Below are 26,104 nucleotides of genomic sequence, written 5' to 3' on the forward strand. Positions count from 1 at the left end.
TCGTCAGAGGTTTTGCCGTTCTCCAATCGCGCGCGCTCTCTGGGGAAAGGGAGGCAGCGATTGGCCGCATAACCGGGAACTCTGTTTGTTATTATGTTTGAGAGAATCTTTTGAAAGTATCACGTGGGCACGTAACGTCTGTAACTGCAATAGACTGGCTGGAGCTATGCCCGGGCAGCTTCCTCTGAGAGCTCATTGTACTGAAGGAGGGGTCGCAACGTATTTCTTCATAGAGAATTTTAGTGAAACAGTATAGTTTCGTGTTTTATAAAAGTGTTACATCTATACTAGCACCGTAGTGTGCTGATGATAAGTGAAATAAAGAGTGCCAGTCATTGGCTAACTAATCAGGAGCCGTCTGTTATATATTTCTGCACTGCGCATGCGTCCCGTTCAACAGGCACAGAGTACGCCTGGGCCAGTGGAATAAAATGGCTGCCCAGCACTCAGAGATAGTACCCTGTGCCAGTCACTTTAGATCTTTGTTCTCCAATGAGCACCACCTTTTAGATTAGTTTCCTAATTTTCCCACATAATCTGGCAATATGTCCCCATCACACACTCCCAGGAGGTATATGCGGCAAAGTCGGGCACTGACTAGGGTTGCCACCTTATCTGGAAAAAAATACCAGCTTTCCTAAATTTTTATCTTTTTTTCCCTATTAATAACATTGGGATCAACCATCATTTTTACCGGCCAGGTGGCAACCCTCGCACTGACTGATTATAAGTTGCATGAAAAAAAACATATTTTTCCTAAAGTTTACATGTAGGGTTGCCACCTGGCCGGTAAAAATGATGGTTGATCCCAATGTTATTAATAGGGAAAATTATAAATACATAGGAAGGCCGGTATTTTTTTCCAGAAAAGGTGGCAACCCTATTTACATGGCATCTTAGCATGACTCTACTGTGGGTCCAGGTACATTATATTAGGGCTACTGGGTAAATAAATGACTGAAGTGATTACCCCCCCCCCCCCGTTTTGTTTTGCAATTTCCTGTGGACACCCCCATTGTCATTACCTGAGCAAAATGCTAATGATTTGTGGCAACAATAAGACCACCACACTCGATTGCACAAAGAAGGGAGTGACCTCATGTCTATGGGAAACAAAATAAGACACAATGCTGTCACAGAATGGGTAGCCAATTAGCAATATAAAGGTAATAAAGGTAGACAGAAAGGCAGTCACAACAAGCTTTGAAGTTAAAGGAACATTGTTGCACATAAGAACTTTGCACCAGTCTTTGGTGAGCTCCAGGGATGTAACTGGCCCCTGGAATCGAACGCCAAAAATTTCCCCTGCTCTTTCGTCTATGAAATGCATTATCACAGCTCCTGTCCCACTGCCAGGGCCAGAACTAGGGGTAGGCAGAAGAGGCACATGCCTAGGGTGCAGATGTGGAGGGGCGCCAGGCACCGTACATCTTTTGCCACCTTACCCCTAGTTCAGACGCTTCTTTCCCCGCCTGTGAGAGCAATTGGCACTTCCTGGACACGTGCTCTCTTCTGCACATGCGCACGCGGATGCTCGACTTGTGCGATTCAGCTCCCTAGTGCACGCGCGCCTGTGCGTGCACTTCAGAAGGGGTGATGTAGTTGTCAGGGGCGCCCGGCTGACTTGGCCCGGCACTGCCCACTGCGACACATTCAGTTACAATGAGTAGGAGAAACAACAGCATCCCAGAAAGCAGTTCCATCCTAAAGTGCTGGCTCTTTCAGAAAGCACATGACCAGGCAAAATTACCTAAGATGGCTGCCTAGACACCAATATTATAAGTTTAAAAAAATACACCTCAGGAATGAAATTTTATTTTGTAGAGTGAATTATTTGCAATGTAAACAATGTAATTTAGAACTAAAAACACCCTAAAAATCATGACAGAATCCCTTTAAAGGAGAAGGAAAGTCGTTAACCACTTGGGGGTGGCAAATGTTAGACACCCCCAAGTGATTGTATTTACTTACCTGAAACCCCAGGCAGGTGCTCCTATCAGCAGAAAACTGCACTGGCCCGGGATTTTTCCAGTGAGCACCATGGATCGCTTCTCTTCAGAAGGGGTTTGCAATGCCCATTTGAAAGCTGGAGAGAGTCAGAAGGAAAAGTAAAATAACTATAAAAAATAAATAATGAAGACCAATTGAAAAGTTGCTTAGAATTGACCATTCTATAACAAACTTAAAGTTACCTTAAAGGTGAACCACCCCTTTAACTGCTGACCATTATGCTCCAGGAACTTTGATGTTTTGGACGTATAACCTATTAATGCATGCCAAATGTAATTAAAAGGAAATACATGGATAAGGAGTAAAAAAGGGGGTCCTTATGGTTAATATTGGGGTTTTGTGTATTTATCACATTTGGGTTGCGTCATAGAAATCATATGATTTAAACAGTTGTTTAAAAATTTGGTGCAGAAGCAGCTTGGTCTACCATATTGCAATATATTATCATACCAGTAATGGACTAGCCTGCCAGGTAACCAGTATTTTAACTGGCTGGCACTTTGCCCTATCTTGAGCACAGATCATTAATACTTTTTTACCTTTTCCATATTCTGCTTGTTTTTATTTATTCTCAACAGGAATAAAGAAAAGTGTTAATTTACAAGAGAAGGTAATTGTTTGCCACAGATAAGCAAACCAATCAAGGGAGGCTGTTAAAGGGATTCTATCATGGGAAAACTTGTTTTTTTTTTTTTTTCCAAAACTCATCGGTTAATAGTGCTGCTGCAGCAGTATTCTGCACTCAAATCCATTTTTCAACAGATTTTTTAGATTTCATTTTGAAATCTGACATGGGGCTAGACATGTTAGTTTCAGTAAAGAAAATATAGTATGGCTGACGATCCTAAAATTTTGTGTTAGAGAGATTCTTGTTGCAACTATTCAGGATATCATCCTCCTCCCTTCCCAGCCCCCCACCTGGCAGCCTATCAACAGAACAATGGGAAGGAAACAAGATAACAACTCCCTGACACCTGCATTGCTAGGTGTGTAGATATGAGAATGGTACATTAAGCCAAGGGCAGAATGTTGGCTCCACAGCTCCCAGCCTGTATATTTTTTTCAGGCTGAAAGTAGTGGATCTGCTCCATGCACCATCTCCATTGAATGGAATAAGGTCTGCTTGCGTGCAGTCACGCATTAGAGCAGAGGTCAGACCAAACACGTAAAAGCAAGCAAATTACTGCAGTGGCAAATTTACTAAATGTGCCTTATATGTCTTGTAATAGCTGTCCTTCGAGTTACACAAGTGAAAGAATTAACATCATTATTCCTTTTGAACTGGGTTTTTTAGTAAGAAGCAATGGTGTTCTAAATTGCATAAAAAAATGGCCCAAGGATTCCGCATAACAAGTCCCATACTTCTACTCAGGGGCGTAACTATAGAGGAAGCAGACCCTGCGACTGCAGGGGGGCCCAGGAGGTATAGGGGCCCCATGAGGCCCTAATTCATATACAATTTCAATAAATATTGGTAAAACAAGTCAACTTCTAGACATATTGGGGGCCTGAAAAATAATTTGCTGTGGGGCCCAGTAATATCTAGTTATGCCACTGCTTCTACTAGAATATTTTGCAATCTTTGAATGACTTTCTGGTGGAGACATAATACTTTTACAGTCTCCAGCTTGTGAATTTAGAATTGTCTGCACCAAAAACTCTTATTAAAGGAGCACCAAGTGTTGCCCTGCACTGATAAAACTGGTGTTTCTGTTTCAGAAACACATCTATATAAACAAGCTGCTGTATTCATGAGCAGCTTGTATTAATGTAACATTGATTAAAGGTTACGTTTTAGCAACATTGTTGCAACCGTTATCTGAACTGGTTTGCTTGTAGCAAGAGGAGGGAGTATCTAGTATACAGTTTATCCTAGTTTGTATCAATTTTGAAAGAAGCATTTATACTATTTTTAGCTTTCTTGCGGATAAATGGTTATTATAGCAATTATTAGCTCATCTTATTTGAGTATCTCAAGCAAACACACCAGTTTTACTGTACATTATTTTGTCATTCCTTCAAAACACTAATTTTTTGGTGTTACTGTTCCTTTAACCTTAACGTTTAGTCATTTTTGAGGGGTTGTTTCACCTGTTACTTTTGAGTTATATTGGGGCCTATTTATCAAGGATCGAATCATCGAATTTGAGTACTTCGATAGTCGAAGTATTTTATCCAGCTAAAACAGCCGTATTCGATTGAAGTACGAAAATTAGAAAATGCTTGTAGAAGGTTAACATAGCACTAACATAGCACTTCGGCAGGTTTAATTTGGCGAAGTATTGAAGTCAAAGTTTTTTTTAAAGAGAGTACTTAGATTATCGAATGGTCGACTATTCGAACTATTTTTATAGTTCGAAGTAAATTATTCTAAGTAAATTCGAAGTCGTAGTATCCAATTCGATGGTCGAAGTATCGCAAAAATTACTTTGAATTTTTTTACTTCGAAAATTCCCTCAAATTCACTTCGACCCTTGTTTTTTAAAGGGACAGTACTTCGATTTTCGAGTGGTCGAATTTTCGAAGGTTTTTCAATTCGAATCGAGGGCGAATTTGGCCTATTCGATGACTTTGAAATTTGAAGTTTTTTAATTCAAAAATTCACTTCAAATGCCCCTTTGTGTATGTGTCATGTTTTAGAATAAACCAGTGCATTTTAATAAAATAATTTGAAGTGACTGAATGGGAGCTTTATTTCATCCGGTGGTGAAGGGAGATTCCTCAGCCCAAAGCATCGGGCAGGATCTGCCAACACAGGAATATATCGTGTTATCAAAGTCCCATTGCGTTCTTTTTCTTGCTACTTCTAAGTAAGCTTTTTCTCCCGCTTGCTGATTCAAATTGCAGCAGGCAGGGAAACATCGCGAGAGGAGGATACCGCAGGACCCTGTGACGACACAGTGACGTCTGCAGAACAGGAAGTAGCTTGGTGAAGCGTCAGTGCGTTCCACGGTGCTTAAGGGGTGCTTCCCCTAGAATTATGGATCGCTTCTCATGGTGCACCGGGCTGCTGGATATAGATGAGACTCTGGTGATCCAGCAGCGCGGGGTGCGACTGTCAGACGGAGAAGAGAAGGTCGGTACTCAAGTAATATACTGTAGTTGTAATAGTAGCAGCCAACAAGCAGTTGCTTCCTACTCACAGTATTGCCCTGCATTGTAGGTCTGGAACTACATTTCCCAGTGTCCCACGGGATAGAGTCTGATGAATAGCCACAGGACATGAACTGCAGTTCCATGGGCTACTAGTACAAGTTTTCTTTGCTTTATTTACTGTCAGAGCTGTCTGCAGAAAGTAGTGATATAGTGTGTCTCACCTCTGTGGAGCCTGTAAGCCACAGCCATTCCACTCCCATGATTCACCTCTTCCTGGATCTCCACTGACAGGCACTTTGTGGGGTTGTGTTTAGACACAAGTTGCCAATATCAGAACAGAATAATGTATAAATGCAGGCAGAGAAACAGCCAATTTCTTTCTATCCACTCCTTGTGTGCAGGGGCAAGATGCCAACTAACCCCATGGCATTAGAGTGATAATGATCCAGGCTACAATTAATTAAACCTAAATCCTTTATACACTACGTGCTAATGTGAAATAAGAGAACAACAAAATCTGAATAAGCAGACACTGAATCTGGATCACATAAGTTTAAAAAAAAAGTGCAAATAAAATAGGCTAAAATGACATGTCACTAAAAGAAAGCAAATATATGTTTCTCTCCAGCCGCCAAGGCTTAGAGGGGGAAGGGGGGCGAAGCAACTGCATATACATGTATGTCCAAGTGCAACAAGCATAGTCAAATTTCAAGTGCAATCACCACGTTTTTTCCTCATAATGCAGCATTTCCCCCCCCAGGGTTCCAGCGTTATTGCAAGAGGGTGATGCGTTTTACGCTATTGTGCTGAGCCTCCTGCATTTGTGTCCCATTTGCCAAAATGAAGGCAATAGCGCGAGTGTTTTGTCACAAGCCAGATACCGCCCACTCCACACCACAGTTAAAAGACCACACAGACATCAGCGCTAAAAAAGCTAACCCCCCCCACACACAAGTTATAAAAAGCTATTGATAGTCAGGGCCCCCTTAAAAGTTACAAAAAAACAAAAAACGGTGGCGCCAGGGCCCCCATAAAAGTTTTTTTAAATAAAATTTGTGGTCAGGGCCCCCTATAAGTTAAAAACAAACAAAAAAAACATTGGCGGCAGGGCCCCCCCATAAAAGTAAAAATTGGATCCTCAGAGCCCCTATAGATTATTAAAATACTACATTGGTGGCCAGGGGATTAAAAAAAAATAGAAATAATACACATTGGTGATCAGTAGAATTGAACTCGTGGCTTCAGGACTTCAACTTCACCTCCTTTCATAACTTTATGTCTTTTCGCTGCTTTAGGACTTCAATTTTGGCTCCTTTTGTGAATTCATGCCTTTTTGCCGCTTCGGTACTTCAGCTGTTCGGCACTTCGGCTTTTCGGGGCTTTGGCGCTGTCAAGGGGGGCCCGGCTATTTTGAAAAGTGCAGCACAGCCGGCCCCCCTTAAGGCCCGGGCCCGGTACAGCAGTACCCCCTCTGTCCCCCTGGTGGCGGCCCTGTCTACACATATAATAATAAAAATAAGCTTACCAAGATATAGAAAGAGCATCACGTTGGTGCACAACACAGGTTGGTACTTAACCAACCCAACACAGAGAAGAAAGGCTATCTGTTTATCAGCTTGCCCACTTAAAAACACCAGTGACCACCACTAGTTACACACATTAGCTGGGAAACTGCTTGTGTACAAGTGGGTACAGACACAACAAACAGAAATATCAATCAATATAAACTATTTTTTACAGTATGGTATGGGGGGTGCATCTGATTGACCATTGGACTTCACTTCTCCTACTGGGCTGGTCCTAGACACCTGGAAGGTCTACCCAAATTCTTTACACCAGATAGCCTTGCCCCACATTTTAACCTTTCCAGTAGGATTCTAGCCAGCAGCCTTCAGAGCTACTGCCTGTATAGTTATACCATGGAAAAGGCACATACATTTCTACAGAGCAACGACAAAAGGGAAAAAGGCTCGTTCTTTTGTAAAAGATCCCCAAGTTTGCCACCAGATGGAGCTATATTATTGCATTAGAGATTGCATAGCCTATTGATACCTATCAAACTACTATTCTACTTCTCAGATCAGTAAATGACTGTAAGCGGCAGTGTCTTTCCTAAGTAAATATCTAACAGGGCATTGTGCAATTATTATTCAATGCATAAATCCATAGGTTACATCTAAGCTAAATTCTCCCATGTACACTTAAACATGCCTTGCCACACACGCAGACAAACAGTAGTTCACAAAAGAAATGGCCACCCTGGGTATTTATTTTCTAAAGTTATTTCATAGTAAGCGGACATCTCATACAATACATGGTTAAAAATTCATGGGTAAATTACTAATTGTATTATTTCTCTTTAGACCAAGTTTGATTCAGGGACGCTTCTTTTAACGACTCACAGACTAATCTGGCGAGATCAAAAAAATCATGTAAGTAGAATAAAATACAATTTCGGTTGCACTAGCCACTTTACTAGGGGTATGCAGAATTGGCATGTGCCTGTGGCCCCTAGGCATATACCTTTTTTTGTATTTTCTTTACTGGCCCTGGGAATCAGATTAAAGGAGAGCTAAAGCTAACTAAAGAAGTAGACTAGAAATGTTGTGCATTATGTTTTGGGGTTCTGTTCTAGCCCAAGGCAACCACAGCCCTTTAGCAGTAAATATCTGTGTCTCCAAAAATGCCCCAGTAACTCCCCATCTTCTTTTCTGCTGATTCACTGCACATTCTCTGTGCTGCTGTCACTTACTGAGCTTAGGGACCCACTCACAATATACAGTACACATAGAATAGAAATGTCACAATATAAGGCTGACTACTAATTAATACATATAATTACTACATTGCAGCACAGAAACCAGTACTACTAGCATCAGAATTTAATAATCAGCCCTGTAGCATCAGCTTATATTAAAGGCCAATCTCATTTTCTCCTTGATAAATTGCAACAACCCCTAAGCTGAGAGTGTCGCAGACACTTTCCAAGATGGTGACCCCTTGTAACAAGTTTGAAGTCCTGGATCATTGCTGCTATTGAGATGCTGACACTTTAGGTTGGTGCAATAAGCCCAGTATATACAATATGGCATTTTTAATCATATTCAGTTCTAGGTTTAGTTCTCCTTTAACAGCAGCTGCTGTCAAGGTGGGGAAAATATTTGCTCAGAGGGAAGCAATGGTGGGGGGGGGGTGGCGGCTCTAGGGCTTGGGATAAGTCCTGGGGTTTTCCTTGGGTGCCCTCCTGTCTTCGCCAGATCTGCCATGAAAATAATTTCTCCTTCACCTAAAATATTGTCTTGGACCAAACTATTCTTATTTAACACAATTTACATATACACAAAGATTGCTCATAATTTTGTTAACCATCAGAGTTTTTACAGCAATGCTAAATATATGTGACTTAAAATGCTAATATTGAACTTGTATATTTTTTAGGATTTCTGCATTGCATTTCCTCTGTCCCAGATCGTTTTCACTGAAGAACAGGCGGGAGGTATTGGAAAAAGGTATCTTGAATTTAGCAAATCAAAATCAATTTCCATCCCTCAGTTTCTGCAAATCTTACTTGGTATCATAGTATTTACTCACCAGGGTTCATTTCCATAGACCCTGAATCACAAGAGTGCTGTTGCCCATGCCAACCAAACAGAAATTTGCTTTGATCAGTCTACTACCAGTTAGAAAAATTATAGCAGAGATCTTATTGGCTACTATAATCAGCTGCACTCCTTTGCAAATCAGACAATTATGCCAGAATCACATTATTTATAATGAAATGGGTGTATGTGTATGCTAAATAATATTTGACAGGGTTCTGTCATTTTTGCTTATTTGTATTTTGTTAGAATTATTAATTGCATAAAAGTAATTTATTTTGAAACCTGTTGTTCTCCTGTTGCCTGACTATTTTTCTTTTGCACTAGTGCTAAAATAGTTGTTCATCTCCATCCTGCAACTCCTAACAAGGAGCCTGGGCCTTACCAAACTAGTCGCTACTCCTACGTCAAGCTGTCCTTCAGAGAGCATGGTCAGATAGAGGTGAGTAATATATATATATATATATATATATATATATATATATATATATATATATATATATATATATATATATATATATATATATATATATATATATATATATATATATATATATATATATATATATATATATATAGTTTGTAATCTCCTGACGAAGATCCCTGTGTGGGATCGAAACGTTGAGTGGAATAAATACACGAATATTTTGCATCAAAAAACTTCCTGTGAGTGTTGCTTTCTTCTGCAAATATCCATTTACTTTGGCTGGCACCCAGGTTTCGACGCAGTTAACGGAGTGCACCTTTGGATTTCGTATATATATATATATATATATATATATATATATATATATATATATATATATATATATATATATATATATATATATATATATATATATATATATATATATATATATATATAAAAGCCTGTGTGTAAGGCGTGCGTGGCCTCTATGATTGCTCATTAAAACATTTATACGTATGTTGGCATAGACTTATGGTATCTCTGTACAGTCTCAGAGAAAACTGTGTTCAGCTGACCACGCACCCTGTGACGTCATTCTGCACCCTGTGACATCATTCTGCACCCCCTTGACATCAGACCACACTCCTTTTTCACACTGCAATTCCTTTTAAAGCGGTCCTCTACCCAAAAATATTTTTGTCACAATGAAAGAAAATATAATACAAAGTAACTTTCCAATATACATTTATTATAAATGTTTTACAGGTATTTGTAAAAGTAAATGTTATTAAAAGCAGCATCTGTTTAAATTCTCTGCACGCCTGGTTCTGACTCCTGATGCAACATTGCAAGTGGCTGATTAACAGACCTACAGGAGACCTGACTCTTGTCTCCTTTTTCCATTGTTGCACCGAGAGAACAGTTAAACAAATGTTCAGCGCTAAAACGTGATCTTCACAATCAAATGTCCAATATCCAAGTAGTGAATTGCAGTTTCCGGTAACATCCCCTTTATGAGTCCCAAATCTGATATAGAAGTAGTAGAACTACAAGGAAGCTCAAATTTGTGTGTGTTTACAAAAAGATGTGTGAAAAATGACCAATAAAATCCACTTAAAGTGATTTGTGCACTTGTGTAATCTCTCCTTTAGCACACACCCAGTGAGTCAACTGACTCACCAGAAATAGACCAGTATTAAGCCAAATGGAAAGGAATCTTCAAACGGCCCAGCAGTGAAAAAATGTTCTAATGCTCCACAGGATGGACATAAAACATAGAAGCCAGTATATAGTGTAGGAAATTTTAATAAAAGAATAAAACACATGGAAAAACAGATGAAAACAATTCAGTCCAACGTGTTTCAGGTGGTTAGCTGTCACACAGGATTCATAAACTCATTTAAGATGCGTATAAAAAAATCTAGACATATTAATGTCTGATATACAAAAACATACCATGCATTTAAAAAAACAACATGTAGAGGCCTATTTATTAAACCTCAATTTTTTTATGGTCACGTTTTTCAGGGGGAAAATGAAAACACTGAATCCGAAAATACTCCATCTAAAACCTGTTGAGGTCATGGAAAAGATCTTTCCAGGAAAGATCATTCCTTTCAATATACACATGTAGAGCTGAATCATCAGATAAACAGATAGAAACAGTAGAATTCTACCTGTATCTGACGATTCAGCACTTACAACGGGTGATGTTCGGGTGCCTCCAAAGGCGTCCAATCAAAATGTTTCAGCCAGCCTGATCAATGAGCCAACTGATATCCAAGCCTTCTACCAATATCGATTGGCTCATCTCCCACTATACACTCACCGAATATCGTACGAAAATTTTTTTGTATGATATTATCTGTGCGTCTATGGCCATTTTAAGGGGGGTTGTCTGTCTATCATGATTTCTTCTTTTTGTATAAACTGTTTTATTATTCAAAAGAATAACAAGAAACAAAACAGACAAATATTACAGAAGTGATACATCAAATGATTTCTTCTTAATCTGATGAATCAGGTATGCCTGTATAAAAAAGAAATATTATATGGCCAACTGAAAGAAATCAGGTCAGAATGCTTTAATTCCCAGACAAGGCTAAAACTGCAGGCTGAGCTAGTAAGACCTTTTTAGGCACTTGGTGAATATTAATGGTGTCGTGTCTTTAAATGACCAGTGGCAAAACATTTATATATAAAGGAAACATCCTAAACTGCTAGTAGAGACCAGATAGATTGATTAGTTCCATTAGTGTTCAGTACCTCAAGGTAGTTTGGTGAAACAGCAATAAAGACACTATACTTTATTCAGATAATGCACATTGTTACTTTGTGTTTTGTGCTTAGTTCCAACGACGATTGGCAGAGGAGCTAACACAAAGAAGATGGGAGCGTTTATCAGCATCAGCATCACCATCTATGCAAATGAACAAAGGCCCACAGGTAAACCGAGAATGTATTTTATAGAAGCCATACTAAACAGTAGTGTTGTTTTTGAACAAAGTAAAGAATATTGACATGCTAGGGGTCATTGAAATAACACAATAACACAGTATGCAAACTGCAATCAGAGCACAGAGACCTGCAGCTAGCCCCTTAAATAGAATGCTGTCTATGATAGACATCACTCTGTCCTAGGGATGAGTAGTGGGAGGCACCTAGGCTTTCCTCCTTCAGCATACTACCCATCTACTATGGCAGGTGTTAAGAACAAAGCTTGCCTTTGCTTTCTCAGGCTGAGGAATGCTCTTTGAGCCAGACTTTCAGTCTGTTGCAGGCAGGGAAGCAGGTGCTTGTTAGATGAGCACTATGTGGAGCGTTCTTGTGTTCCTTAGTCTCCAGCGCTTGTGCCAAAGGAAATATGACAGACCCCTGCTGTCTTCAGCCATACGTTTTGCCTCTTCTGCTATGAAACAACGCCTTCAAGTGCTCATCAATAAGTAATGCAGTTATCAAAGGAGAACTAACCCCAAAAAATTAATATGGCTTAAAATGTCATGCTTTATATATTGAACTTATTGCACCAGCTGAAAGTCAATAGCAGCAATGATCTAGGTCTTCAAACTTATCAAAGGGGGGTCACCATCTTGGAAAGTGTCTGTGACATTCACATGCTCAGTGGTCTCTGAGCAGCTGTTGAGAAGCTAATCTTAGGGGTTGTCACAAATTATCAAGCAGAAAATGAGGTTGGCCTGTAATAAAAGCTGACAGAGGCATGCATATTCCATTTAGATATTGCACAATTAGAATAGCAAACTTTGTATATGCATTAATGCAAATTACAGCTTGGCTCATAATTAGTTTAATGCTTGTGGTACCAGTAGCAGCTGGACCAATAAGGCAAGCTCTGACAAGTCTTTATGCAGTCAGTTGTCAGCGCTATGCAGCTATGACTTGGCTGTGAACAGTTGTGTTGCCACTTGAGACTGTATATGATTCACAATTAAAGTAACTTCCCACAAATAAAGAAGTCTGTGTTTGTTCCTAGATACAACGTGTCATATTTTGTAATGAAGTTTAGTGCTTGATCTTCAACAAATGACCTTGCTTAGCAAGTTAGAGATTTCATGGGGGTCGGGGGGGGGGGGGGTTGCAAGATGAGCTGAGCAACCTTATGTAACTTGCATGCCCAGCTTTTGGCTGATATCACATGTATCACTTCTTTACCTGCTGCTCGCATGGGGGAATGTGTAAACTGATAATCTAGTATACTGATTTTAATTCTTTATTAATTGTGGTTTTTGAGTTATTTAACTTTTTATTCAGCAGCTCTCCAGTATGCAGTTTCAATGATCTAGTTGCTAGGGTCCAAATTACCCTAGCAACCATGCATTGATTTGAATAAAAGACTGGAATATGAATAATAAATGAATGAATTGAAAGATAAGCAATATAAAGGAGCAATAACAATACATTTGTAGCCTTACAGAGCATTTGATTTTAGATGGGGTCAGTGACCCCCATTTATGAGTTGGAAACCGTTAGAAGAAGACAAAAGAATTGAAAAACTATAAAAAAAATAAATAATGAAGACCAACTGAAAAGTTGCTAAGAATTGGACATTCTATAGCATACTAAAAGTTAACTAAAAGTTGAACCACCACTTTAAGTTTAAATCTGTTGTCTTAGATTTATTTTATAAATTTAAAAACTGTTAATATCGTAAAATGTAGACAAAAAATGTAAATTACAGAAGTGCTTAGAAGAGCGCTTAGAGCATTTTTACATTAACTTGTTTTGAGGGTCTTACATATCCTTTTAAGATACAGTAAAGGGAAGAAAATCCCCAGTTATAAAGGTAATTTATTTATCTTAACATTCTCTAAAAACATAAAACCATCTCTTAAAAACAGCAGTTGCTTTCTTGCAGAAAACAACTTGTAGTAGCAGAAAATCATTGTGTGCAGAGGATGATGATGTAAGTTTTGATTGGCAGCCAATTTTATTGCCCATGTTTGGTACAGTAGAATAAAGACTGAAAGCAATGTTTTCTGTATTAAGATGAAATAAACAATGGATTCACATGCCTGCATCCTGCAAGGTATCATTCATTCTTTCTGACATCTCTGGGAGAAATATTTGTTTTTGTTTCCTTCCTTTTTCCTTTCTTCCTGTGCAGACTGGGAGAATCAAGGCAGTGGGAATTGTTGGCATAGAGAGGAAACTGGAAGAAAAAAGAAAGGAGACTGACAAAAACATTTCCGAGGTAAGTGCCTAATCATTTTTATACAGGGTCAAAGGCTGCAGGAGCTGCCATGTGTTGTGCACAATCACAGTTGTGCTGTGGGGAAACAATGAAATGGGACCTAAGGACAAGCACAAGATTTTTAGGATAGTTCACTTTTACAACTGTCTCCCGCAGCCAAGCACAGAGGTTTATGGGAGATGTAGTCCAGCAGCAATTGCATCAACCAATACAAGCAACATCCTTTCATCTGTCAAGCAGCAATTCCTCAGCTGCTCCTGAAACATAAATGGCAGTTACCAAAATGAGTACAGAAATCTCTGTGATGGAAATGATGAAGCTGCCATATTACTTGCTTCAGCTGTAATATGATACCCATAAATCTCAGTATCTGAGTATGAATGACAGCCTCAGGGTTTATGCTAAGACACCCTGCAACTTGCTAGTTCTATGTAACAAAATGATGTAGATTTGATAAGATTGGTCATTAAGTGGAGGGAAGTTGTGCTTGGTTTATAATCTCATCTTTTCCATTGATATCAATGAGTAAAAAGTAAGATCCTCTAGCTTCCTGTGTATGCTGCTTGCTGCTGATAAGGACATGCTGCTGCTGCACTGTGTTTATAGTAGGAAATTCCTGTTAGGTGTGTGCCCCTTCCCTTGTGTCCTCCATGCACTCAGCGATGAGCTGAGGCTTTGCTGTAAAGCTTCAGACCCGATAACAGCATGCAGTTTGCTAAACTGGCATATTCTGGGAAATATATCTGTGACCTATTCCTTGGCGGCAACCATGATTACATTTTTTTCTCTCTTTCTAGTTGCCTAGTGTTACATTGCATGGCTTTATTACAGTATGATCGAGATAAATGAAATAAGGATAGTGCCGTATCAGATGCCATATCAGACGTGGTTCATTCTAAAGCAACAGTTTGCTAAGGCTCAGTCGGTATGTCACAGCTAAGCTACTGACCTGATGATAAATGACATATCAAATTAGCTACACTCCTCCTAGAATGTAATGGCCACTGTATTCTTAAAAGAGTTTCCCTATGGATTTGTCTAATGGAGAATTGATTTTATTGGTACTAAAACACGGTGTGATTAAAATAATCTATGCATTTGGCCGGCCGGTCGGCCTATCTTATTTCATTTACCAATTTCAAATTACAGATAAAAATTCTTAAATAGCTGCAGTTCATAATTCGTTAAAAAACTTAAAAAGACTTTAAAAAGCCAACTCACTGAGGATTTTAATTGGCTTCAATCACAGTTCATAGTGATCTATATTTTATAAATGAGGGTTAAAACCCAGATATTGTTATAGTTCAACAATCCATTCAGATAGTATTAGGGATGTTACTTTGTTGCCAATTCAAATCAGGTTAGTATTGCGATTGTGCGAGCTGCTATTGCGGTGTATTTAATTGATTTTTGCTTTCCACAGGGCAATTTCCTCCCGGCTAGTTACTAACTTAAGCCGAAAAAATGCCTCTAATAATGTTCAATAGCGCCAGCGACTCATGCGTGGCGTTCCCCCCCCCTCCCCCGTCGCTATATCTGCTCAAAGGGGAGAGAGAAAAAAAGGGGAGCAAGGCTATTGCTTATAAGTACAATAACCGGTACAATCTCACCCACAAGCGCGGCATCTTTCCAAACTTCCTTTCCACCGCCTTACAGATTCCACAGTCTTTCTCCTGTTGATACTGTGTTTCGCAGCTCCACACTCTCAATCCTAAATCCGGGAACCCTCCTCTTTCAATTAGCGTTGAATTAATTCAGCATAAATTCCACCATGAACCGATCTGTATTGAAAACTGCAGCCAAGGTTCAATTGATATTAAGCTGTTGTAGTATAGTTGTGCTACGCGTTTCACTCAATAAGAGCTTCCTCAGGCACTTTAAAGGACAAGTAAACCTTTAAAATAAGTCAATGTAGAATGTATATGGGGGCTATTCTAATCACTTTTGTCATTTACATTCATTATTTATTTTCTATTTATTCCAAGATATTAAGAGATACATGTGCTGTTAATATGAATGACTTTTGTTCCAACAGCGCCACCTGCTGGTCAGTTTCTGACCAGTCTGACCACCAAGTAGTCAAGGAAGTTGTCAAGAGGAAAAAAGAAAGAGGCTGATGTTCTTCTGCTTAGGAAAACAATTAGAAATCTTTCTCACATCTTTCCTAAGCAGAAGATCAGCCCAAAAATAGTCTTGTAAGCACTATAATGTCCTAATTTTGGCCAGCAAAATGCCCTAGGTTGAGAGGCGCAACGTGTGCCACAGCCCTTGTTCTCTACATATAGGTTACTGGTTCAGCTTGCCTTTGTGTATGGTTTTGATATAGTTTCTGTAGGCCCTGGGATTGCAAGGCACTTGCAGGAACAAGCTGAAATAATGTTTTCTTGTAAACTGGGAATAACAATGTAGTACAACAATAACCCTTTGGCTACACTTTCTCTTTCCCAGGCCTTTGAAGACCTCAGCAAGTTGATGGAAAAGGTAAACTGCACTGTTATTTGGAAGGGGAACAGAAGGTAGCAATTTCCTACCCACGCTGCACTGACATCTGCCTTTTATTTCTGCAGGCAAAGGAAATGGTGGAGCTGTCTAAATCAATAGCTACCAAGATTAAAGATAAACAAGGGGACATTTCAGAGGACGAGGTAAATATATTTGTGCAATAAGTGGAATCGTTGCTAGACTTGTATCAGCTGGATCCTGTAACAATATTTTTTGTGGGCAAAATCCAGAAATCACATTTGTATGAAGCAAATATCATACTAACACCCCAAAAGTTATGTTTATTGCTTGGACAAAAGCAGGATAGCTTTATATATTTAGGGTTTCCAGTTTAGCTGTATTTACTGTAATAAGTGAGCTATTGCGTTGCATGGATAAATACATTTGCTCCAGGTTTGCAGAGGGAATTATTTTTCATAATCAGCTATGCTGTCTGACGATCAGACCACATGCCGAGCAGGCGTTGATGTCCGATTATTTAAAGGAGAGCTAAAGCTTAACTAAAGAAGTAGCTAGAAATGTTGTACATTATGTTTGGGCTTCTGTGCCAGCCCAAGGCAACCAGAGCCCTTTAGCAGGGAAGATCTGTGTCTCTGAAGATGCCCCATCTTCTTTTCTGCTGATTCACTGCACATGCTCTGTGCTGCTGTCACTTACTGAGCTTATGGACCCACTCAAAATATACAGTACACATAGAATATAGATGTCACAATATAAGGCTGATTAGTAATTAATACAGATAATTACTACATGGCAGCACAGAAACCAGTGCAATTAGCATCAGGATTTAATAATCAGCCCTGTAGCATCAGCTTATACTACAGACAAACCTCATTTTCTGATGGATAATTTGTGACAACCCCTAAGCTTAGCTTCTCAACAGCTGCTCAGAGCCCACTGAGCATGTCCCTGTCACAGACCCTTTCCAAGATGGTGACCCCCTGTGACAAGTTTGAAGTCCTGGATCATTGCTGCTATCAAGAAGCTGAAACTTTAGGCTGGTGCAATAAGTTCAATATATTTTTAGCCATATTTATTTCTAGGGTTTAGTTCTGCTTTAAGAGGTAAAACCATTGAAGGCAATATGCTGCCAACCCCTATGCATGCAATCACCCTAGCGATACAATCTACATGATTCTGTGTAGTGCAAAAATATATATCCCTTTGTCTTGTTTGTTCTTCTCATTCTAATGTGCAATTCCTTTCTTGAAGACAATTCGGTTTAAGTCGTATTTGCTGAGCATGGGAATAGCCAATCCAGTCACACGGGAAACTCATGGATCTGGCACGCACTATCATATGCAACTGGCAAAGCAGCTGGCGACAATGTTACAGGCTCCATTGGAGGTAAAGTGATAATAATAATTCTTGCTATTCATTTATCATTAAATGTATATTTTTACTGCCTTGCTCTATAGATTCTGACAATTACAACAGTCTGACAAGCCTTAAGGAATAGACTACGCAGTCTTTAACTTGCACATTAATAGCAGTTGGAAGAGTTTAGAAATGTGATTGATGTGCTGAGTACCAGCAGGTCATCTCTTTAGCCATGGGGGGAGTCGCTATGAGGGAAAGCCATACAAAGCGTGAATAGGTAGAAAGACTATGGAGTATTTTTAGGGATGCGCCGAATCCACTTTTTTGGATTCGCCCCATCCCCAAATACTTTGTGGAAGATTCGTCTGAATACTGAACCGAATCCTAATTTGCATATGCGGGAAAGGAAATGTGGGAAAAAATTGGTTTACTTCCTTGTTTTGTGCCAGAAAGGCACATGAAATCCTGCCCTGCCCACAATTTGCATATGGAAATTACTTTTCGGATTTTGTTTGGCCAGGCACAAGGATTCGCCTGAATGCCCTGGACCTGGGGGTTTCCGGATAACTGATCTTTCTGTAATTTTTATCTTCATACATAGAAAAACCACAAAACGACTTGATTATTAATAGATGACAGTTATTTTTGTTGGAGCATTAGTGTTGAGACTCATTTGTCCCCTTTTTCTGCACAGGAGCGAGGGGGCATAATGTCCCTAACAGAAGTTTACTGCTTAGTTAATCGCGCCAGAGGAATGGAGGTAAGTGTGTGGGAATCAACTCATTCCTTCACTGATATTGGGGAGTATTAGAAAAATATTTAAAGAGCTTTTTCTAACAGTGATGGTTGAGTCCAAGGCAAAAATCTGTCTGTGCTCCCTTACAGAACCCCAATAAAAATACTAGGATTTTAATAAAGTCACTGGGGAGCACTCACTCTGATGAAGCCATTCACCTCTCTTTCATTCCTGTTCAGATGCCATCTAGCGATACATTTTTCCTCATCCTTTTGATTAATAGTATTATCTACTTTATGTCAGTACCGTAACTAGAGGGGGGCGGGCCCTGGTGCGGGACGTGCAGCCGGGCCCTGCCCCCCTCCGTACAGCCGCAATTACTAAAGAACTGAGTGGCGCGTGAGCTGCCGGGGGTCGTGAGGGGGTGCAGACCCTGGCCCAATCGCACCCCCTGCTCCCCCGGTAGTTACGCCACTGCTTTATGTACTAAAATTATATGTCACATTAAACCTCCTTTTATTTTACATTCATCTGACAATCATTATGCAATTCATATATATTTGAAGGAAAACTAAAACTCAGCTAAAAAAAACCCAAGTCCAACAGAGCCCTTTATTAGGGAAGATCTGTGCCTCTCAAGATTCTTCCCATTTTTTCTGCTTATTCACAACACATGCTCTGTGCTGATGTAGTTACCTGAGCTTAGGGACTGACACAGAATTTTATCAGAATTTTTTGTTTCAGTTTTTTTAAACTGTAATAAATTCGATTTACCTTGAAATTCGATTGGGGGGTTATTTATTAAAAAAACGAATATCTTAAACTCGGACAAATTTTACCGACTTGAAAACTCGATTCAAATTCGACCAAACTCAAATCAAGTTATTTCTCTGTAACAAACTCGAATGTCAGGAAGGCTACAACAACTCCAAATTGACCCCTGGACCTCTATCATTGACTTATACAGGAATTTGGCAGGTTTTAGGTGGCAAATAGTCGAATTTAAATTCTTAAAGGGCCAGAGTTTGATAAATCTTGAAAATCGAATTCTAACCGAGTTTGGATAATTCACTAGTCGAATTTGAAAGTTTTGACCATAAAAAATGCAAAGATTCGACCCTTAATAAATCTGCCCCTTATTATTTATTCATGTATTATTATTCATGTAATCAGGCCTATAGCATAACAGATGCAACTTATCTTTCTGCTAAGAAATTTGATGATTTCCCATGAGCTCTAAGCTTTTCAACAGCAGCCCAGAGCACACTGAGCCTGTTCAGTGCCACTGATGTTGTAACAAGATCCAAGTTGGGGAGCTGCTGTGGACAGTTTTGAATGCCTGGATTCTTACAGTTATAGGGACGTTGGGCTGGAACAATAAGTTCCATAGATAACATGCAACATTTCTATTTTAAACTTTAGTTCTTCTTTAGTGGCAAATAGGTTTATAAATGAGGAATTCTACATCACTTGTTTTTATCTTACCAGTTGCTGTCACCAGAGGATTTGGTCAATGCCTGCAAAATGCTGGAATCTCTTAAACTCCCAATAAGGTATAAAAGTACTGAGTGAATGTTTGTGGGACTGTGCGTGTGTTTGTGCAGTGTGCAGTGTGCTTTTGTCCCAGCTTCCAGACACAAGGACTTGGCAGCCGGCTCTATGAAATGGAAAATGAGGGCCTATTCTCTGTCCACTTCCTGCACCATTTCCTGCTTGAGGCCTATGCTTGTCCCAAACAATATAACAGACCAAGAATACTTAGTCTCACGTTTGTATTACATTCCTTGCCAAACATGTTGCCCGTTGCTGTTGTTTGCTGGGCAATTAATTACTTTTTTTGGAGTCCAACAGGAATCCGTGATGTGACAGACATTCTGTGAAAAGTATTTATGATTGACTTATAAATCCAAGTTATGGAAAGATCTGTTATCTGAAAAACCCTAGGTCCCAAGCTTTCTGGATAACAGGTCCTGTACCTGTACAATAATATGTCTACATTTTAATTCTGTAATGCCAGAGTGTCAAATTTAACTCGCATATTCTTGTTTAATGTACTGCAAGGATACAAACTCCCCCCATATTGTTATAAGTTAAAACTCTTTTCCCCACCCCAGCTCTAGATTCAGTAACAAAAGGAAAACATCAGAGACAGAATTGCTTCAAATTCAGTACTGTATATGAAATGTAATAACTATCTTTACTGTATGCAAGCTATGACTATCGTATGAAATATATCCATATAAATGCTGCTTAGTGCTGTTATTTGTCACATAACTCACGAAAACATGTATATTATGAAGTATAATGTACTTCCTTTTGGAAAATATGAAGCTCTTAGAAGTCACGTTAAAGTCCCATTGCCTTGTGCCTTTATATGGTCATGGAACTTGCTATATCTTTATAGTTTATTCCCTATATACATTAAACCTGTTACATTTCTGAAATAACACGGGATAATTAAAGAGGTAATGATACATTCCTATGAAAATTCCATAGGAACATGTCAATATTACTTAAGGCACCAATGTCTTTATCTTTCTGGTCTAAAGTCCTTCCAAGCCTAGCGGTACTTAATCTTAGGCAGTTTACCAGAAAAAAAATACTATTTTATATGTATGACTGTTTTTCTAATATAGAAGTTAAAAGTGTGATTTTTCACCTTCTAAAGCAGCTCCGGGAGGGGGAGGTCGCCGACCCTCTAAACTGTACTAAGTTAATACATTTAGTTGATACATTTGTCCCTGCAGAGCAGAATCCCTGAGTTTCATTACAGGCAGCTGTTAGAATTGATACAATAGTTGCTAATACTCCAGAGATGCTGCTGAGAAATGTATCAACTAAATGTTACAAAATTATAACCGTTTAGAGCAGGGGTGTCCAACCTTTTGGCTTCCCTGGGCCACATTTGAAGAAGAAAAATTTTCTGGGGCCGCACATGAAATACACAACACTTTTGATTTATAAAAATAAAGGAAATACACAGAAATTAACTACAATACCAGCTAGATAACCAGATTGAGCTATACACTGGAATATGGGACAAATATAGAGCAACCTTCTCAGGGCTGCCAGGTCTAATTTTCAAAATCAGCCCAAAACTAGCCAAGTGGCACTTCAAAGGTAGCCCAAAAATAGTTCAATATTTGCAGTAAAAAAAAGTCTTAAAAATAAATGAATGTATGTGAAAATATGCCTTTTTAAAATTTTCACTGTTTTGCTAATTTTCCAACAAAGCAAAATGGTAGGTACAGACTTGACCATCACCAGGGGCGTAACTAAAAGAGGCCCAATTTGTAACTGGCGTATTTTCATAAATTTTTTTTTATTTCACTGCACATATTGTGCTATGTTTGGGCTACTTTTGAAGTTGAATAAACAATTTATTTATAATTCAGTTTTCATTTCAGTTACAAAATTTATTCTCTATTTTTGATACTATGAACTGTGAATTTAATTAAGAAGTGATTATTCATTGCAATGCACTTATTAGCTATTAAGTACATTTACATCATAATTAATTATCTTAAAAAACAAATCAATTGATTATTGGGAATCACAGGGGGCTTGGGAATTCATTTCTTTTTAATTCATTTTTGTATTAATTCTAATTTATTGCACTGCTCTTTAATTAACATGATTGAATAAATAAGTTGAGTGAACAAATTGGTTGTCAAATAGATTTAATAGTGAATTAATGCCTTATCCTACAGACCTACACACAGTGAATTTAGTAAAAATAATAATTCCAGAAAATTATGGAATAGGTATATGGCCCAGGGGGTGTTATTACACAAATCCCTACTTCCAAATTTATCATATCAAATGCAAAGCACTAAGACAGACTAAAAGAGTAAAAAATTCTGTACCTGTAAAAATACTGTGCAGGTGTATTGTGCTGAACCAGGGGAGCTGAGGTAATCATAATTGGTTGCTGTGGAGTGCAAGAGTGCCAGACTTGCCATTAAGCTGCAGGCTGAAGCTAGCCTTTCATTAGGCAGGAGATGAGCCACATAGTTTTGCCAGACAAGAGGGGGCAGGGCCCAGCAAAGCCAGGAAATTGGCGCCAAACAGTAGCTGCTAGCTAGCAGCAGCTAGCAGCCGTTGGGGAGACTGGTGCGGAGAACACAGGCGGTGACGTCATACGCAGAGCGCCGGCGCTGACGTCACACGCAGAGCGCCGGCGGTGATGTCACACGCACCGCGCGCACAGTAGAGAGGCTGCAGCCAGTCCAGCAAAGCTGTGGGGAGAGGAGGCGTGCCTTTGCTCTGACGCGCAACATGGCAAACAGATTGCTTGATGCTGGGCCGCACGGATCTCCATTCCGGGCCGCATGCGGCCCACGGGCCGCGGGTTGGACACCCCTGGTTTAGAGTCTGCACCTGAATTTCTGAGCTGTCAGACTGAATCACCAGACAGGGGCATTACATTTTAAACTTAGATTTTGAAAAAATTTTAAAAAATGAAAAAAGACTTTATTTTTGGTGAATAATCTGAAAACAGTTGAACTGAAAAAAGTGTTTGGAAGGCTCCTGTGCAGTTGTCTCACTCATTATGGGTGGGGAGCACAACCCTTCCATATGCAGGAGTACTACTCTATGTGTAACTAGCCTATGGAAGGATTGGGCCACCCCCTGTCTGGTGTGAGAGAAATACAACTGCATAGGTTTTTCTACTTTCTGTCCCCTTCCAGAAGAGCAGGTACTGCTGGGCTGAGGGCAGCTTTGGGGTCAGAAAAAAGTTGATGCCTCAAATATTTAGTACTGGCACATTCCTATGGATTTTCACAAGAATGTGTGTGGATTGCTAGAATGTGTGTGGATGGTTTTAAGGGTGTACAGTTATCTTAAAATTAAAATCTTGTGAATTATAAGAATTTATTTTCTTCTTCTATAAAAGTCAAGGATGGTAGATAATATAACCTTGAAGCTGACCTGAACAAAAAGGCAGAACAGGAGACACTTTGATTAAAAAGGTGCATGGTGTCTTATACAGTATGTGGTACAAAATAACATCTCTCCTATGATGTGGAGCCCTCTCAAGTAAAGCCATAGAAGCAGTAATTTTTTTTTAACTAAAGATATAAGTGTAATGGCTCTGGGAAAACTTGGCCACTCCATGTACAGTCATCCCTAGAAATGCTTATGTTAATGCTATTTTTGTCACTTGGATTACATTTCTTTTTATCTTCTGTTTCCTTTTTTTTTTTTTAAATAATATTCTTTGTGATTCAGGCTTCGTGTGTTTGATAGCGGAGTTATGGTGATCGAACACCAGTCCCATAATGAAGAGGAAATGGTGGCTTCTGCTTTAGAAACGGTTTGTATATTTCTCAATAGACAATGGCCATTGTTCTAGGAAAAGCCCAGAATATCTCTCGCTTATTAGCTGATTAAAGCAAGGAGTCAGTTTTCCTGGCAGAGAGAAAAAGTAGCTTTGGTTGCTTTATAGCTTGCAGTACCACTTGTCACCAGTGGTGAAATTTCTCTAGTAAGAAGCAATTGAATAGTCCCAACGTTTGGATTTGTGCTACAGTTTGTAATAAATAATATCTGAAATTGCAGTAATTATACTAATGTACAGTCAGCCTGGAGATATGCAAGTAATTTATCATCTACTGTTACCCAATCACTTGGCATTGATTATGAGTATTACCACTACATTTGGGTCTGAGACTCATGTCATATATCTCTGAATATTTATAGTTTAAAGTGACACTAATACCAAACCAGAATAAGTGTTGGGGCACACAGGCAGATTCGGGGAGATTATTTTCCAGCCGACAAATCTCCTCTTCTTTGCAGCAACTAATCTCCCCGATCTGCCTTCCGCCGGCTAAAATGAAAATCACCTGGGGGCAGGCACTCTGAGCGCGTTGTTTTCCGAAGTCACTCATAATTGTCTCACGAGGAAACGATTTTCATTATAGCTGGCAGAAGGCAGATCGGGGAGATTAGTCGCCCAGACCCTAAGGTTTATTAAGTGATTTTAGGGATATTAACTAACCATAGCCAGCTCCTGAGCTCCTGCATAGTAGGTTACGCTGTATTCCACCAGCCATGTTTTCATTGGCTAACGAGGGGCAATAAACTCTTGGTGTATCAATTTGATCAATTAATAGTCTAATTTGAATGATAAGATACCAATTTATTCAAAGAAAGAACACATTCTTGTCGAATTTTACTATATCTGTCCTTTCAAGTCTATGCGAGGCTCCCCATTATGATCACAATTTGGCGTAATTAAAGAATTTTGCATAAAGTGCATTTCATTGTGACTAATACAAGATCACTGTCATCACCAGGTTTCAGAAAAAGGCTCACTTACCTCTGAAGAATTTGCCAAGATTGTTGGAATGTCAGTTCTTCTGGCCAAAGAGAGGTATGAGTGTCTTGTTTATTGCACCGCACTTCTTTTGTAGTGCTTGTTATTGGATTACTAATATGTTCATCCTATTGTTTCTTTTGCAGGCTGCTTCTTGCAGAAAACATGGGACACCTTTGTAGAGATGACTCGGTAGAAGGCTTGCGCTTTTATCCAAACCTGTTTTTGACACAGAGTTAGTTCTTTTCACTTGCTGTTCCCAGTGGTTTTTACTTTATATTATTAACCAACACCATTGGCACAGCTGTATTTATACCTCCCAACACTCAAAATAGTCTTAAGAAAATTGTGGCCCTCAAAACCATCAGTATCACTTTGACTTTTTTTTGGCTGGAAATTGAAACTGTTATCTGGTTGCTATGGTCATTGGTTTGAATGCCAGCCTGGTAGTTTGAATGGGAGAGGGCCTGACTGATAATATAAGTAAAAACAACAGTAAAATCTACTGTTTTCTTGTTGGACTTTCATCCCAGGCAACCAGATGGCGAATGAAAAGCATCAATAATGAATATCAATGTACGTATCATCATAAAATTTAAAGAGGTGATTCACCTTTAAATTAACTTTTAGTATGTTATAGAATGCCCATTTCTAAGCAACTTTTCAATTGGTCTTCATTTTTTTCCTTCTTTATATTTGCCTTCTTCTTCTGACTCTTCCCAGCTATCAAAAAGGGGTCACTGACCCCATCTAAAAAACAAATGCTCTGTAAGGCTATAAGTGTTATTGTTATTGCTACTTTTTATTACTCATCTTTCTATTCAGGCCTCTCCTATTCATATTCCAGTCTCTTATACAAATCAGTGCATGATTGCTAGGGGAATTTGGACACTAACAACAAGATTGCTGAAATTGCAAACTGGAGAACTGCTGAATAAAAAGCTAAATAACTCAAAAGCCACAAATAATAAAAAATGAAAGCCAATTGTCTCAGAATATCACTCTCTACATCATACTAAAAGTTGATTTAAAGGTGGACAATCCCTTTAACTCTAGAATGACCTTCCTTTTTAATAGTGCTATGGATGTAGTGGGTAAAAGACAAAATGTATTTCATAATATTGGATTGATGAGTGGTGTATTTTTCTGAGATATTAAATAATACAATTGATATGAAAATGTAAAATTTGTGTACTTGCTGTTTATTGTGTAACTGGGTAGATTCTAAGATAATACTTCTACACAGTATATTACAGCAAGGCTATTAAATGCAGTGTGCTCTATTATTTTTGCATTCACGTATTGACAGTAGTGGTGTTATGGTGAGGCTGGGAGGCTATTTGTGAAAATTCCATGGAATTTTTAATGGCGGATTCTGTATTTAGAATCGTTTACTTTAATA

The 26,104-nt window shown here is 39.0% G+C and overlaps 1 protein-coding gene across 2 annotated transcripts; it reads left to right on the forward strand.

Moving 5' to 3' along the window:
- Positions 1 to 4,871: 4,871 nt before the first annotated feature.
- vps36.L (vacuolar protein sorting 36 homolog L homeolog) lies at positions 4,872 to 25,888 on the forward strand. 2 transcript variants are annotated; one of them, NM_001093423.1, is given in 14 exon segments: positions 4,936 to 5,086; positions 7,470 to 7,538; positions 8,545 to 8,615; positions 9,033 to 9,147; positions 11,464 to 11,559; positions 13,736 to 13,822; positions 16,271 to 16,303; positions 16,390 to 16,467; positions 17,537 to 17,671; positions 18,339 to 18,404; positions 19,869 to 19,933; positions 23,613 to 23,697; positions 24,683 to 24,759; positions 24,849 to 25,888. In NM_001093423.1, coding segments are annotated over 14 exon segments (1,167 nt in total). In that variant the 5' UTR covers positions 4,936 to 4,990; the 3' UTR covers positions 24,943 to 25,888.
- Positions 25,889 to 26,104: the final 216 nt, after the last annotated feature.

This window comes from Xenopus laevis, chromosome 2L (genome assembly GCF_017654675.1).
Source record: "Xenopus laevis strain J_2021 chromosome 2L, Xenopus_laevis_v10.1, whole genome shotgun sequence".
Classification (NCBI taxonomy): Eukaryota; Metazoa; Chordata; class Amphibia; order Anura; family Pipidae; genus Xenopus; species Xenopus laevis.